The sequence below is a fragment of the Trematomus bernacchii genome, unplaced genomic scaffold (genome assembly GCF_902827165.1).
Source record: "Trematomus bernacchii unplaced genomic scaffold, fTreBer1.1, whole genome shotgun sequence".
In the NCBI taxonomy this organism is placed as follows: Eukaryota; Metazoa; Chordata; class Actinopteri; order Perciformes; family Nototheniidae; genus Trematomus; species Trematomus bernacchii.
The window spans coordinates 6322159-6337933 of NW_022987828.1; the positions used below are offsets into that span (position 1 = coordinate 6322159).

A 15775-nucleotide genomic window follows, 5' to 3' on the forward strand; every position below is an offset into this window, starting at 1 on the left:
TACACAACATTTTCACAGTTGTACGGGGCGTGGTTTGCAATTCGCCCAGCCAATCAGCACTTTTTTTTAACTCTGCTCTTCAAGGGCAGATTCAGTGAGAACAGCACCATCTACTGGCCTGGCATATGTACTACAGCGTCTCCAGCGCTTTCGAACGGCAATGGCCGTGGCTGTCTCCTCCTGATTGGTGGAGTTGGCCCAATAGCCGTAGCGCCACTGTCCTGACGTCAGGACAGTGTTCAAATCTGGATCAGTTTTTATCAGATCCGTTGCAGCCCCTTTTTTAGAGATTTGGGTATGGAGGAAAATAGAGAGGGTTGTGTTTTCTGACACTTGGTGAGTTCCCTGGAACACCGGGGACACATATTCATGTATAAAAGACGTACAAAAGTGCATTTTGCATGATAGGTCCCCTTTAATGTACAAAAAGTAAAAACTAGCTACTTATGCAGATTGGATCTTTTCACGTGATTTTTATTGATCCTGTTTTTATACATATAAGAGCATTTTAGTAATGTAGTTTATCAATGTGGACCAAATTCAGATACAATTGTAAACTTAAATACTGTGTAGATTAGTAGTACAGTAGGCTACTGCATTATACCAGATTATCATATCTTTTTTTGAATATGTACAAAGTAATTTTGAGTGTTAAAATAAATGTAGTAGAGTAAAAAGTACAATGGGTGCAGAGTACGAGTATAAATTAGCATTAAATGAAAAATCAGGTAAAGTACAAATATGTCATGTGTAGTATTAAAAAGAAATGTTACAATTGACCCTTTGCCTATTTCCTACTATTTACTTAGACAGCTTTAATGTCATCCTTCTGGCTCGGTGTGGCTGCAGCACACCGGGTCGCCTCCGGTCTGTGGCTCCGACTCCCGGCTCTGACTCCCGGCTGTGGCTCTTGCAGGCACCGGGCCAGGCTGCTCGGTCCTCCCTTATTTTCCGCTGAGCGACAGGCGGCTCATTGTGCTCAGCCGGCCAGCCAAGGTTACCGCCGCTCTCTCTCTCTCTCTATCTCTCTCTCCTATCTCTCTCTCTCTCTCTCTCTCTCTCTCCTCTCTCTCTCTCTCATCTCTCATCTCTTCTCTCTCTCTCTCTCTCTCTCTCTCTCCTCTCTCTCTCTCTCTCTCTCTCTCTCTCTCTCTCTCTCTCTCTCTCTCTCTCTCTCTCTATATATATATATATATGTATACTGTCCGCGGCACACAGCTGCCTCTCCACATCCACACTCTACATTTCGCACTCTAACGCGACCGGGTGGTGACTTTATGGTGAGGCTTTCTAAAATAATATAATTTTTTTTTTAAAGGAAAATAATGATGTTGCTGTTCAAGCGATGAGTTTGAGTGATGCTGAAGCGGTGACCTCTATCCTGGATGCGATCGACAGGATGCGATAAGTGTTTTTTTAATTGATTCCTCTGTGGAAGTTATCAAATTAGAGCATGATGTAATGAGATAACTGCTGTCACATCTTTACTTTACCGGAGACCGGGCTGCTGCTTTACTCCGAGCAGGAGTACAGAGCGTAGTTTTGTAATGGAATGGATGGGAAATGATACAGTATTCTAGGGTAAATCAGCGGTATGACGAATATGTTACACTAAATTGCAATGTTTTTTGTCATGCATTTGCTAAACTGCATCATATTGCCAAAATACTACACTAAGACTCAAGCAGCCGAATGCTGCAGCATAATATATTGTTACATTATTAGACTTTATGTATACTTTTTAGTAGTGGTGAAATCTTTTTAATGTTGCTTTTGTGGCTGTCTTAGGACTGGCTTGCAATTTTGTTTCAGGAAATTTCTAGAGAGCCATTCAAATATATGCTATACTACAGTATACTACACTCAGGCACTGTAATTATATGTTCGATTATGGTCCTGTTGTTTTTTATCTATCTATCTATCTATCTATCTATCTATCTATCTATCTATCTATCTATCTATCTATCTATCTATCTATCTATCTATCTATCTATCTATCTATCTATCTATCTATCTATCTATCTATCTATCTATCTATCTATCTATCTATCTATCTATATTCAGGACTCAGGACATGAGAAATACACATAGCATTCTCCATTACCATATATCTACTGTTTATTTTATATCAGGATATCAATTAATCTCAATAGAGTCAAATGTATTTAGAAATAAACTGTGAAACTGTTTCTTATAAACTGGTAAATGAACTGGTTTTGTTTAATCCAGTGCATTTAGAAACACAAACAGGTAAATCATCACCTGATGATGAATGATAGAGTCCTGCTAATTGATTTGCTGACTTTTACATTGACTGTTGGATTAAATCATTATGAGCTGCTGTGATGAAACAATTAATTTTGACCAAAGTCCAGATGATGCATTAGTGTTTCTCTGATTGTTAGACGTATTTTGCATAGCTCCAGCATGTAGCTTGCACAGCCTGCTAACATGCTCTCTGTTGTGGCTCAGCGCGCTCTGATTAAGGCCTGGCAGATTATCATGTTTTGGTGCAGCCTAATGCATCTCTTATAATCAGAGCACGGATATTACTGTTCTGATTCTGACCAGACTTTGACCGTTTTTCGTATGCGATTTGGTGACTGGGCAGCAGTGCATTATATGATTAAACTCTATATCTGGACATACAATTCTAATTTTAATTGGGACATATATTCCACAATGTTTACAAGTCAGTTGTTTCAGAAAATACCATGTAAAAGTATTGTTAATTTTGAGCTATTGTGCAATTCAGATGATTAAAATATACAGCAAACAATTATTCTTCGGATGGGTTGTGAAGTAGAAGGGCATTCTGTTAATATGTTTTTTATCTTCCCCTCTTACAATCTGACTGAAGTCAAATGATTGTACCCAACTGCATTCAAAATCAGATTTGTTGATTAGATATTTTAGATTTTTTTCAAGAGATACTGGAGGAACATACCAATGCAGAATTGCATATGGCCCTCGGTCCCATAAGAGTCAATATATCTCATAACTGCAGAAGGAAGCATGACATCAGTAAGATAGATCATACAGAATGTAGTCCATGTTTTCAAGCAGCAGACGCAGGTGTAGAAATTCTCCAGTGGTGCAGCAGACTGAGATGTTACTACTAAATTAAATGTGTAACTCGGAATGAAGAATTTCTGTGGTTGTAAGGAGGCAACTGTGCAATGCCTGAAGTGAAAATGAAATGAAGTGCAAATACTTCTGGGATGATAATGAATTGCCTGATGGTTACAGGTTTACAGCGAGAAAATCAGCAGCAGGGATTGGTCCTGTCTTTGCTTGGCAGTGTAAATGATCCTTTCATAACTTTACATGAGATCTCTCTGTAGAGGTTGTTGTGCCAGTGTTGTAACGCTTTGTGTTTGTAATTTACAACACTGGTTTTACAATGTATGATTTCAAGTAGGGATGCAGGATATACATTTTTCAACACCTGAGAGTCAGAAAGGCTATGATTTAGTGAGCAAAGATGAATGATTTAATATTTCATCGCTTTGTCCTTACCAAATCTAACTGACATCACAGTTGGTTTCAAATAACAGTTCTGGCTTTTGAATTGTTAAAAAGTGTTCTAGTAATGTCCATCTAAAAACATTCATCTTGCAATCCTGTTGTCTTCTTCGCAAATGTTAAGGAAAATGTCCACTCCCTAATTTAAAGGAAGTGAGTTTCCTCTATTGTTTAAACATGCATCTTGAGAATCTTGAATATTTTAACTCAGATCCTGCAGTTTAAAAAACACATTTGAACAGTTGACGAACAAATAATAACTTAAAACTTCTTTGAGTGAGAAAAATTATCCAGCGGTGAACATCCAGCAGACATTCATACAGTCAGACAGAAGGGCTTATGCTTTATATCACAGGGGTCACCTGACTGTCACCTGCATGGTGGTGGAATCCGATATTACATATACTGATTACGGAAAAAGTACTCTTACAGAAAATACTATACCTTTTCTAAAACTACACTAAGATTTAGACACGTTTTGTCAAATGTAGTAACACTGGGCTGGACAAGATTGTGTGATTAATACACGGAAAACATTTCATTACCTTCAACAACTCGAAGAATCACTGTACAACATCTCTAAGTGTACATTGATGATGTAATTATCCCCACCTGGCTGCTGGCTTCTTGTTTTACAGAAGTGGCCTCCTTGTTCCGTTATTTGAAACCACAAGATGTGAAGAATTAGTTTTTGGGACATGGGACGTTGTAGAGAGCGTGAGGCGGACAGACTGGTGCACAAACATTCATTTAACTGTCGCTCCTTTCAGGCTAAAAAATGCACTGGGGATTCACATTTGTTTCAGATTATGAGACAAAAGAAACATCTAGCAACCTATAACTTCAGCTAAATTCCAAACCCATTGGTGGTATTCGATGCATCAAGGAGAAAAAATTGGTTCCAAATCTGACTGCTTTAGTGTATTACTTTGTGGTATTAATAATTATAAATGAGAAAGAAAACACATTTATGTTAAACAACATTAGAATGGACATAACTCAAACTTTATATGCAGTGATATGTCCGAAGGCCTCATGGAATTGATACATGTTCAATTGTTAAAGCAAATAATTAGACATTTTCAAAGTCATTCTATAAAGCTGAAAATGATTCCATATTCTGTTTATTTACATTCATCGCTTGGATAATAGAAAGACTCCAAATAAATACTCGCGTTGGACTGTATGCGTAAATAGGCTAGTGTTTGTTAACACATCGCAATATCAACTTGACATGATATCATACCATATTCATGCTGCTTTAAATCATTCTTTTGCTTTTCATTTTGTTTTTAGGTGACAAATGGAGACCTTTAATCATGAACTGAACACTTACTTAGAGTCATGGATGGGTCCCAGAGGTAAGTCCTCTTTTGCCTTAATTTGACTTATTTAGCTGTTGTCTTGAATGTGTTGTCCACCAACATGTTGCATACGATATGTTTATCGCAAAATCTCAGCAAAGTTATACTATTAAATAGTTGAATGAGGTGTTACCTAAAACTCTTGATCCCAGGCGTTCATTACATGCTGTTCATTACATGCTGTTCATTACACACTCTTTACCTTCTGGCTGGTAACCCTTCTAGGTTTTGAGCAAACATTCCACAGTGCACTGCTGCTGCTTTTCTTATTTGAACTTCATCTGCTGTTGCCAATGAGGAACTTATCAAGGGTGAAAACTGGCCTCTCAATCTTCATATTTCAGATCAGCGGGTGCAAGGATGGCTGCTGCTCGACAACTACCCACCAACCTTTGCCCTCACAGTCATGTACCTCCTGATCGTGTGGATGGGGCCCAAGTACATGAAGCACAGGCAGCCGTACTCCAGCAGAGGCCTCCTGGTGCTCTACAATCTGGGCCTCACACTCTTGTCCTTCTACATGTTCTACGAGGTAAACATAGAGAGTGGCATAGAGAGATGTGCTGAAGTAGGCCGAAGCAATCACTGCAGTGTCACACTAGGGACATATTACGAAAACAAACTGACCTAGATCTCAGCCTCACTCAAATTCTAGTGTGTGAATATTACCAGAAATATATGAATGTTTAATTAAATAAATACTTTGCTTCTTAGACAGAATTAAGACTAATAGGCTACCACTGAAATATGAAACAACAGCCATGAGCTGGTTAGCTAAGCTTAGTATTAACTCTAGAGGTAGAGGAAATGTTACTAGCTTTAATTGTATTTAGTTCAAAAACAGTAAAAACAACTAGATGCGTTTGATGTGCCTTTAATTCTTTGCTAGACCGTTTTATCAAGGGTGACATTAAATTAGACCATTACCAATCTCTGCTTTCTGGTAATTTTGAAGCTACCTTAGCTTACCTTAGCGTAAAATAAACCCACAATTTGCTACTTTTACACTTTGATGTTTTCATTGCTTCTTTGTGTTAAGCTAAGCTTAACCGCTTCTGGCTACAGCTTGATGTGTAACGTACAGACATGCAAGTGGTATCGCTTCTTGTAAAGACAGTAGGCCAAAAGAGTTTTTCCAAAACTGTTCCTTTAAACATTAAGCTAGAGTCATGACACAGAAAAGAAAACTGCTAGCCTGGCTCTGTCCAAAGATAACAAAGTATTTATTCCAACACCTCTAAAGCTTTACAATATATCTTGCATACTCATGCTACCAAACTGTTTTTGTTCTTGCTTAGCTAAGCTAATAGATGCATCTTTATATTTAGCAGACAGATATGAGATCTCCTCATGTAACTCTCAGCACGAAATATGCATTCTCCCCTAAAATCTATGTATATCTATTTATTTAACACTTGACTCTTCTTAGAATCAGGCCTGCTTCTCCTGGCGTGTCTCACTGAAAGCTACCATTAGAGACAATTCTTTCAGGGAGTGAGAGCGTCACAGCTGGACGCTGACAGGCTTATTGTTTCAAACATCAAATCCGTCATATGCCATCGCAGACAACAGCACAGCCCTCTTTTGTTTCCTGAAACTGATCCATGCACTGATGTAAACAAACATTGTTTATTTGGCAAGGTGGCAGAGTCTGGGCTGAATTTGCTGAATGAGTTTGAGCAATAGCCCAAACTTTACTTAACATAGTGATCATATCCTTCATGGTGTATCCATTAACAGCAGGAAGTCCGAACCAGAATAAGCGGTTTGTTGACGTGTAAGTCTGAAGTATCTGTACTCTCCTCCACATCGCGCAGGCAGAACAAGCTTCTTGTCTTTCTGTCTGCATTGCGTAAGGCCCCAGTGGACTTTTGGCTTTGTGATTCATTAAACCCTGTACTCTGCACAATGCCCCGGCCATGGGGCGAACTTTTGGCAGTCCAAAATCAATGCCACCTGATGTGAATCAAAGTACAGGGTCAACTTTCCAGGGCACAGGGCTCTGCCACATAACGACTGAGATTAATTTTGTTTATTCAAAGGCTGACTCTTGCAGCCGTAGGATTGTAGAAACAATCAAGGAGGTATGTCAACCAAGAGGGTGGCAAATGTCTGTGCACACATGATAAAATAAACCCCCCACCCATTATTTAGCTGGTTCTTAACTGGTGGCAGTTTTTTGGCTCTGAAGTTAGTTAGCGAAGCCTTTTACGGCAGCAGACAAATACAGTGAATCCATTATTGATCCGGTGAATCAGCATTAAGCATGCCATCTACTTGCATTTGTAATGTTTTTATTTAAAGGTCCCATGTCATGCTTTTTCGGTTATTACCCGTCCCCTTGTGTGTTATGAAGGTTTTTATGCATGTAAACGGTCTGCAAAGTCACAAACCCTCAAAGTAAACCCTGTAGCGAGTAAAACTCTAACACAGAAAAGACCTGTCTATGCTGCCCCAGAACGCCTCGTTGGAGATTTATCTTTTTCCATTGTTTTCTTCCTGAGTACAGTGACGTGCCCATACCCAAATGGACCCAATCCGTGGAGCTCCTCACACACACACTCTCTCAGCCGCAAAACTGTGGCGCGCTTACACTGTAGGTGCGCCGCGTTTTGGGGTGCGGGGGGGGAGGGTGCGGGTGCTAGTGCTCGCAGATCCCACGCAGCAAGCAGGAAATGAACCCAGCTCACACGGTCTGCTCCTCGTAGCAGCGGGCCGCGCAACATCCCACCAACACGGCACCCAGACCCCACGCAGCATTCTCATCTGTTTGTCATTACTGGTGTCATTTTCTGGTTGCTAACGCCATTGTAACACATAATCACTGATGTTCCGCTGTAACGGTGGTAGACTCATCAGAACAGAGTGGGCGAGCTGACCAATTAGAACACAGTGGGCTCACAGGGATGGGGGGGGGGGGGGGGGGGGCAGGAGCTCCAACAAGCCGTTTAGGACAGAGAGTGAATACACATACTATACAGAGATGCTGTATGAGAAACCAATGTGAGTTTGGAAAATTGCACAGTATAAATCTATTCTAGTAGACCTCAACAATGGAATTATGATCAGTAGAAATGGCCATGACATGGGACCTTTAAAGGGGCATCACACAGATTTTACAAATGCACAATAGTTTACTTTTCACAGTAAGTGCTACTCTATTAATGTATAAATGTATTTGGTGGCTTTTGTCAGGTCTGGATAAAAGACCCTAGAAAATGTGTGTTACAAACACAGGTGTGCTAAGCAGGTACGGGCACACATTGTAGGTCACTGCACATGTATGCAAAATTAGATTGTTATGAATTCATATTTAAATTTAAATTCATGTATCTGCACTTCACCTAGTCTCTCTACCTGTGTGAAAAATGATTTGATAAATAAATTATTAACGAATCAAATGCTTTGTGATAACATCATGTTGTAAATTGACCTGAGAACCAATCAACATCATAAAATACATATAAGTAGCAGGGTGATCTAATGGTGTTTTTTTTCCTTCTTTTAATCTAATTTGATTGCGTCACCACAACCTGACACCAACAGATGTGGGACTAAATTATGTTATCACACCTGCTATCTGTTTATGCGTTTATTAGTTTAAGGGAAGGGAAAGACACTTATTAAACATTTTTTCACTTATATATTGCATTGCAGTGCTGTATGTGCTCAGGGATTTGGTAAAATATCTATTTATCATAATGGCTTTTTTCTCCAGCTTGTTACGGCCGTTTGGCATGGGGGCTACAACTTCTACTGCCAGGACACTCACAGTGCACAGGAAGTGGATAATAAGGTGAGTCCGATTAACACTGTCAAACATTTTTATGTTTATTGCTGCTAATTAGGGTCTGAGACCTAAGTCGGCGAAGACCCTATTGAAATCGGTCGCGCAGCGACCGATAAACCTGCGAAAAACACCCAAAAACAGGGAAAACGACCGGCAAAAGCACAGAAAAGGTTCGGAAATAGTGACGGCAGATAGTCCGCGCGAGCCCACGTGACTGCAACTCGCATAATTAATATCGTTACGATCAATTTATTCGCTCGCAAAGCGAGCGATAACCATGCAAAACCCACAAAAAACAGGGAAAAATAGGGGCAAAAGCCCATTAAAAGTGGCCTAAATCATGACAGTAGGAAGCCCACGCGACTACAGTGACGTGGGCGTAGCACCACGCGCGTCAGAAGTGGTGCAACTTGAGATGTGTAATTGGTTCCGGAACTTTACGTTAAAAATTGCGTAGGCCACGCCCACTTCCGTTTTTAACGTTAACTCCCCCCACTTTAACTTTCACGTAAACGAACGAAACTCGCTACGCATATCTAGGGTGCGGAGACGAACAAAAAAGCCTCTTGGAGGGGTATAAAATAACGTACAGGAAGTCGGCCATTTTGAATTTGTCGTCGAAAAACGCGTCAAAAAAAGCGATTTATTGTGTTTTTCATCCTCCGCGCAAAATCTATCTTCTCCCAGGGACTTTATCCGTACAACGGCGCAGCCGTGATTTGGCGCCAAAGTTCGCGTTCGCTCGATGCTAGGCGATCTCTCGCCATTGGAACACGATGATGTCATAACGCCAACTGACATGCTCACAACGCCACCAAACTTCACATGATGGTTAACACTGCGGCCCGGAACAGCTCTACGTCAAATTTGATGTTACTTAATATGGCGTTACCATGGCAACGAATCCCTCGCCATAAAACACGGTGTCGCTGTAACTCCAATGGACACGGTCCCATCGTCCCCCAATCTTCACTTTTATATCACCGGTCCATGCCTCAACAGCTCTACGTGAAATCTGAGATCTCACCGTATGCCGTTTCCATGGCATAAAACACGATGTTGTCTTAATTCAATGGAGAATGATCCAAACTGCACCAGACTTCAGATGACAGTTAATGGTCCGGCCCTCAACAGCTCTGTGCCAATTCTGAGATCTCACCGTATGCCGTTTCCATGGCAACACATCCCTCGCCGTAAAACACAATGTTGTCTTAAGTCAATGGAAAATGGTCCAAACTACACCAGACTTCAGATGACAGTTAATGGTCTGGCCCTCAACACCTCAATATGACAATAGTGAGTTTTCCTCAAAAGCTGTTGCCATGGCAACGCATCCCTCGCCGTTAACCACCATATTGCTATAACTCCTGTGTAAATGGTAAAAAGTGTTCAAATTTCCCATGTGTGCTAACCGTCAAGCCCTCGACACACATATATGTGTCAGTTTTGAGATTTCGTCAAATGTCGTTGCTATGGTAACAACATGGTCGCCGTGAAACACGGTTTTCTCATAACTCCAGTTAACATGCTCCAAACGGCCCAAAACGTCACAGGTTTGATAACGATGCAGCCCTCAACACAACTAGGCGTATTATGGGGTGTCATCAAATTCCGTTGCCATGGCGACTGATCACTCGCCATCAAACACAATGTTTATGATACTGCTGTAACTCCCATGTACGTTGTCCGATCGGCCTGAAACTTCCCACGTTTGCCAACGGCCGAGTCCTCGAGACACCTACACACGCACCTCGACGTGCGGACAACAGCCTGCGGAGCGTCGAAGACCCGCTCAACGCTGCTTGCAGCTTTAATTTAAATTGTTATCAGATCACATGCTTGACCTCATCTTTAAAACAAAATCATTTATTTCCTGTTCTGTTTCTTGATATTATAAACAAAGCAGTACATGTATAAATAGCAGTTTTTCTAGGACAGCTGAAATATATTTAATATTAAGCACAATGTGTTTATTTTCTTAGCTATGATTTCTTTGGGCGAGTACCTGTAAATCCCTGTGGATAAGCCGCAGAAACAGGGAGTCGATTTAATCCGACTCATGTCACCATGATGACTCTCTGCAGCTGCCCTCCTGAGCTCTGAAGGTGAAAACAAGGTTCCAGGTGAAAAGTGCATGGCTTTGCAGTTCTGCTGTGATTGAAAAAAACATGTTATGCCTCTGTTACGGCCTCAGATAGTTTAATTACGTTATGATTCTACCTGACCTTTCAGGACCTTGGGGACAGACGTCTGCTTATCACCTTGCATGGTTGGAACTTTTGAAGAACTTCTGCTTGTATTTTTTGCTTCAGGAATAATAAAGGATTTTCTAACCATTTCTTTGTTTTCACTGCGTCTCTTTTCAGATCATCAAGGTCCTGTGGTGGTACTACTTCTCCAAGCTCATCGAGTTCATGGACACCCTTTTCTTTATTCTACGGAAGAATAACCACCAGATCACGTTCCTTCACATCTTCCACCATGCTAGCATGCTGAATATCTGGTGGTTCGTAATGAACTGGGTACCCTGCGGCCATTGTGAGTGTTTTAACACAACTTTGCCCTCCAGTGACTCAAATCACTCTAGTAACCACATGTACTGTTTGGACCCCAGGCAATCTAAATAATTCAAGTACTCCAATGTTAAACCCATTAGCCTTGAATACAGCCTGTTTTAGCCACACAGCCTTAAAGTGAGACTTATTGACCTGCATGCTGCTGCTCTCTGCAACACACACATATTTGTTATGCTTCTCTATTAGAGCTGTGTGTTAAACAGCAGTCTGCAAGGAGTTCTGGATCGTCCACTGAAAACCTCCTTATCAATGAGCCTTTTACTATTGATTTTAATTTAAAAAACACTTCAGATCTAACATGTTTCATTATTCATCAGACGCTTACTGTATTATTTCTGTATTACTTTACTTTTAATGGCTTCTATTGATTTTACATGAACTTTGTAGTAATGGTTCCAAACAAAGCGACCTAATGAAAAGTAAGTTATTCCCCATATGATCATTGCACTCCTGAATAGTTACTGACACTTATTGCCTGCAGTAGATGAATAACGTCCTGTGTCTCTCCTCTGTGTCTCCGCAGCATACTTTGGCGCCTCCCTAAACAGCTTTGTCCACGTTGTGATGTATTCTTATTACGGTCTGTCAGCCATACCAGCCATGCGGCCGTACCTTTGGTGGAAGAAGTACATCACACAGTTACAGCTGGTGGGTCCTCCTGTAGTTTCTTCAGTGAAATAACGTTTACTTGTTCACTTGAATTATCTTTTTTAAGTAAACAATACACATAAGGAAACCTCAATTACTTATGATGTAGTTACACATGAATAAACTCTTTATTATATTGTAGACTTATTATTACTGATGCATTAATGTGTAGGTAGCCTTTTACTTTTGTAGATGGTCGAGTTTAAACAAGTTTTTATTATTTTATATATATTGTTGGACAGTTTAATATGCAAAACATTTCAATATTGCAGAAGAATGCTACAGTACATTTTAATGTTTGTTTAAATGTTAATCCAGCATAGAAAATAACAGGTGACTACAACTGCCATATAAATGTGTTGGACTACAAAACAATATTTGACTTTGAAATGTAGTGAATTTAAGTTTATTTCCTTATTTTACATTTCAAAAATCATAAATGTAAAAACATGTGATAGTTGATTTATTCACTTTACAACATGGAGCTGATGTTTCTCGTTGGATGTCAAAAGTGTCCATGGACTATTTTCTGCCGCACCCTCTTTCACTGTCCATTAAAATATATTTTAGGCTCCGGGTCAATATGTTTCTATAGGCTCTCTGTGGGTCACCTTCTCATTTAATATGTGACGGCCTGTGTGTGTTGTGTTTCCTCCACAGATCCAGTTCTTTTTAACCATGTCCCAGACGATGTGTGCGGTCATATGGCCATGTGGCTTCCCCAAGGGATGGCTGTACATCCAAATAAGTTACATGGTCGTGCTCACTGTCCTTTTCTCAAACTTCTACATACAGGTTGGTTTTCTGTTTTGAACCGATTATTAATGAGTTTAAAATTTAGTTTTGGTTATATTTTCTTCTGAATAATAAACTATTGCAATGTTGGTTTATAAGCTTTTTCAGTTCTGTTGCTGATAGGAGGCTCTTTGGGTTTATTAACAAAGAGAACTATGATGGAACGTTTAATTTAAAACACACAAACTTACCATATAAACAATAATAGTATTTGTGTTCCTGTATACATTTTTTAAAGAGTAAACTGTTAACCTTATTACATTTTGATGATCTTTGTGTGTAACAACATGTTACCTCTGCCTCTCTTTCAAGACGTACAAGAAGCACAGTGTTTCTCTAAAGAAGGAGCATCAGAACGGCTCTCTTCTATCGACCAATGGACATGTAAATGGCACGCCATCAACGAAGAGCACTGAACACAACAAACTGAGGGTGGATTGACATTTGAGAAACCGCCACCTAATTATCACTGTGTAGCGTGTTAGCTTATGCTACTAGGAGGTATCTTCTTATCTAGAATAGTTTAGCACTCAGTCGAGATGAAATACGCCATAGCCATATATATCCACAGACTTTCCACTTGTTTGCACACGTTCCTACTCATGTTATTGAATTATTAAATGTATACAGAAGAGTATTGTAGTATGGTTGCACAATATTGCCTCCCCTACCCTAGGATATGTTCACTTGAAAGCAAAAAAAATCCCTTTCTTGCTACCAGCATTCAAACACACATTCATTCAATGATGCTTTGCACACAAGAGGTCCAAAGATGAAGGCTGGAGAGAGTCTGTTGGCAGCTGAACACTTGATGACGTCTCTGTTTCAGCAACCCTTAATGTGTAACTACAGCATTTTGTGTCTGCTTTATCTCACTATCTGTACTGTTGCATAATCCTAAATTATTCCCATTGTAACACCTAAATGCATTTTGATTGACCTGTTGTAACAGCATACTTTCCCTTGTATATTTGCAGAGCAGGTTCTCGAATTCGGAATATTTAGCCATTTAACTAAAGCATATCCAAAGCATAGTGTACATAGTGTATTTGCTAAAGTTTGTATTTAAACTAGTTCAACACACAATGAGGACAGTTGTTGGGTTAAATGAGCACAATAACACTATATTTTCCTTATCTTTCCCTATGTTATAAAATGATAACACTGGACTCTACTACTGTAGCTTTATCCCGTAAATTCAATTAGAACTTTAATTAATTGACATTTATTACATTTAATTGAATAACTAATGCCCATTAGGTCTACGGTGCAGCTATTCGTTGGTAACTATTTAGAAGAATTGTTTCGTCGTATAATGTATTGTTTTGAGTCTTTACATAAATAGGGTGCCTTCTGGACCAGTCGATTTGGTTTCTAATGTGATATTTTTCATCTTTTTAAAATGCTATTACCAGATTCATGTTGGTCCATTTCAGACTTCCAGTTCAAATCCTGTGCCTGACTATTTATGTCTCGTTTTTGAAAATATCATTCCTATTCCTATAGCAATTGACACATACTTAATGCAACACTGATGTTTATCCTATGGGGCAAGGGAGAGTTACTTTTTCTTATGATTTCTTTCTGAGAGTTAGATGAGATCAATATTCCCACTGTATGTAGATACGTTAAACTGCAGCTGATGACCTTAGCCTAACATAAAGACTGGAAACAGGGGATACAGCGGTAACAAAAGAGCCAGGTACGCTGTTTTCACGTTTTCCAATCTTTATGCTAAGCTAAGCTAGCCTGCTGTATGTAGCCTTGTACAGTATTTAGAGTACAGATGAAATAATGGAATCAATCTTTCCATCTAGCCGTTGGCAAGAAAGTAAAACAAAATGTCAAATTATTTCTTAAACAAATTCCAAAAACTGTTCCTCATTTTACAATTTTAACATGTAAGAAAAAGTAATTACATGAGAATGATTTGTTTATTTTTTTGAGTGGATAAAGAAGGTTGTAATGATTTAACTATGATTTCCTATGTGTTCCTTTTGTTTATGTTATTTTATCTTTACCCAAACTATTGCCAGGGGCCTACAAAGTAAATGCTGGTATTGAAAACAAAGGTACAATGTGCGCATTATAAGCTGTGTAAATCTAAAGCCCTCGCTGTGGAGCACTGCTGCGGTGCTCTACCATGCTGAATCAATGTAATGAGTTTCTGTATGGCCTTAACCACTGAATGCGCATCACATGATGCTCAAATGTATAGGTGACCTAGATTCAGGTCTACTGCATCAGTAATTATTGTTAAATTCTGAATTAATGGCCACATTGTATCTGCTTCAGGAATTTGGTCAGGGAGATCTGCTTATAACAGACAACCTGTTTATCATACATTAGCAATATCTAGATAATCTGGATACCTGGATAAGCATCAAATTACACCGTAGTTCATTAAGGCCAAAGAAGCACACACATAGGTATGTAATGATATAAAACATACATTTTATAGACTGTTAAAAAAAATATATATATATATTTTCTGAAATCGATGGGGTAAATGTTGGTTCACATGTTGTGACTCATGCTTTACTCAATGTAAAACATTAAAAACAAACTGAGATTGTAAGCTCGTTTTCCTTTCTTTGAAGTGATGTAAATATTATATGAAGACGAACAATATCTACAGAGTTTAGAGTTTACTGAGCCTTATTACCTATTTAATGTTGGTTTTAAACATTTTAGTAAAGAGGATGAATGGTAATGTTAGTTTGTTGGTTGGTTCAGTGCTAATAAGCAAATGTAGCATGCTAATATGCTAAACTAAGTTGGTGAACTTGGTAAATGTTATACCAGCTAATCAAGCATGTTAGCATTGTCATTCAAAGCATGTTAGCATGCTAACATTAGCCTTTAGCTCAAAGCAGTGCATGACTAGAAGTCAGTCAAAATGATCCAATATCAGCTAATTAAGAGAAGCTTTTGAATAACATTATCAACAAATATTGTACAACATGATATTAAAGGGCCCATGTCATGCTTTTCCGGAACACAGAAAAGACCTGTCTATGCTGCCCCAAAACACCTCGTTTGAGATTTCTCATTTTCCATTGTTTGCTTCCTGGGTA

General features: G+C 39.3%; 1 protein-coding gene across 1 annotated transcript; it reads left to right on the forward strand.

The window, feature by feature from the left end:
* The first annotated feature begins 1202 nt into the window (after positions 1-1202).
* elovl5 (ELOVL fatty acid elongase 5) lies at positions 1203-13260 on the forward strand. The gene is made up of 8 exons (XM_034151902.1): positions 1203-1280; positions 4822-4886; positions 5234-5421; positions 8608-8685; positions 11046-11217; positions 11779-11903; positions 12564-12698; positions 13011-13260. The coding sequence occupies exons 2-8, from the start codon at positions 4829-4831 to the stop codon at positions 13137-13139; spliced, it is 885 nt and encodes a 294-aa protein (XP_034007793.1). The 5' UTR covers positions 1203-1280; positions 4822-4828; the 3' UTR covers positions 13140-13260.
* The last annotated feature ends 2515 nt before the right edge of the window (positions 13261-15775 follow it).

Bases quoted from the DNA above. Each gene is read 5' to 3' on its own strand.
- elovl5 (XM_034151902.1), top strand. From the start codon at position 4,829: ATGGAGACCTTTAATCATGAACTGAACACTTACTTAGAGTCATGGATG. The intron at 8,686-11,045 runs GTGAGTCCGATT...GTCTCTTTTCAG, and splicing joins CACAGGAAGTGGATAATAAG to ATCATCAAGGTCCTGTGGTG. The intron at 12,699-13,010 runs GTTGGTTTTCTG...CTCTCTTTCAAG, and splicing joins TCTCAAACTTCTACATACAG to ACGTACAAGAAGCACAGTGT.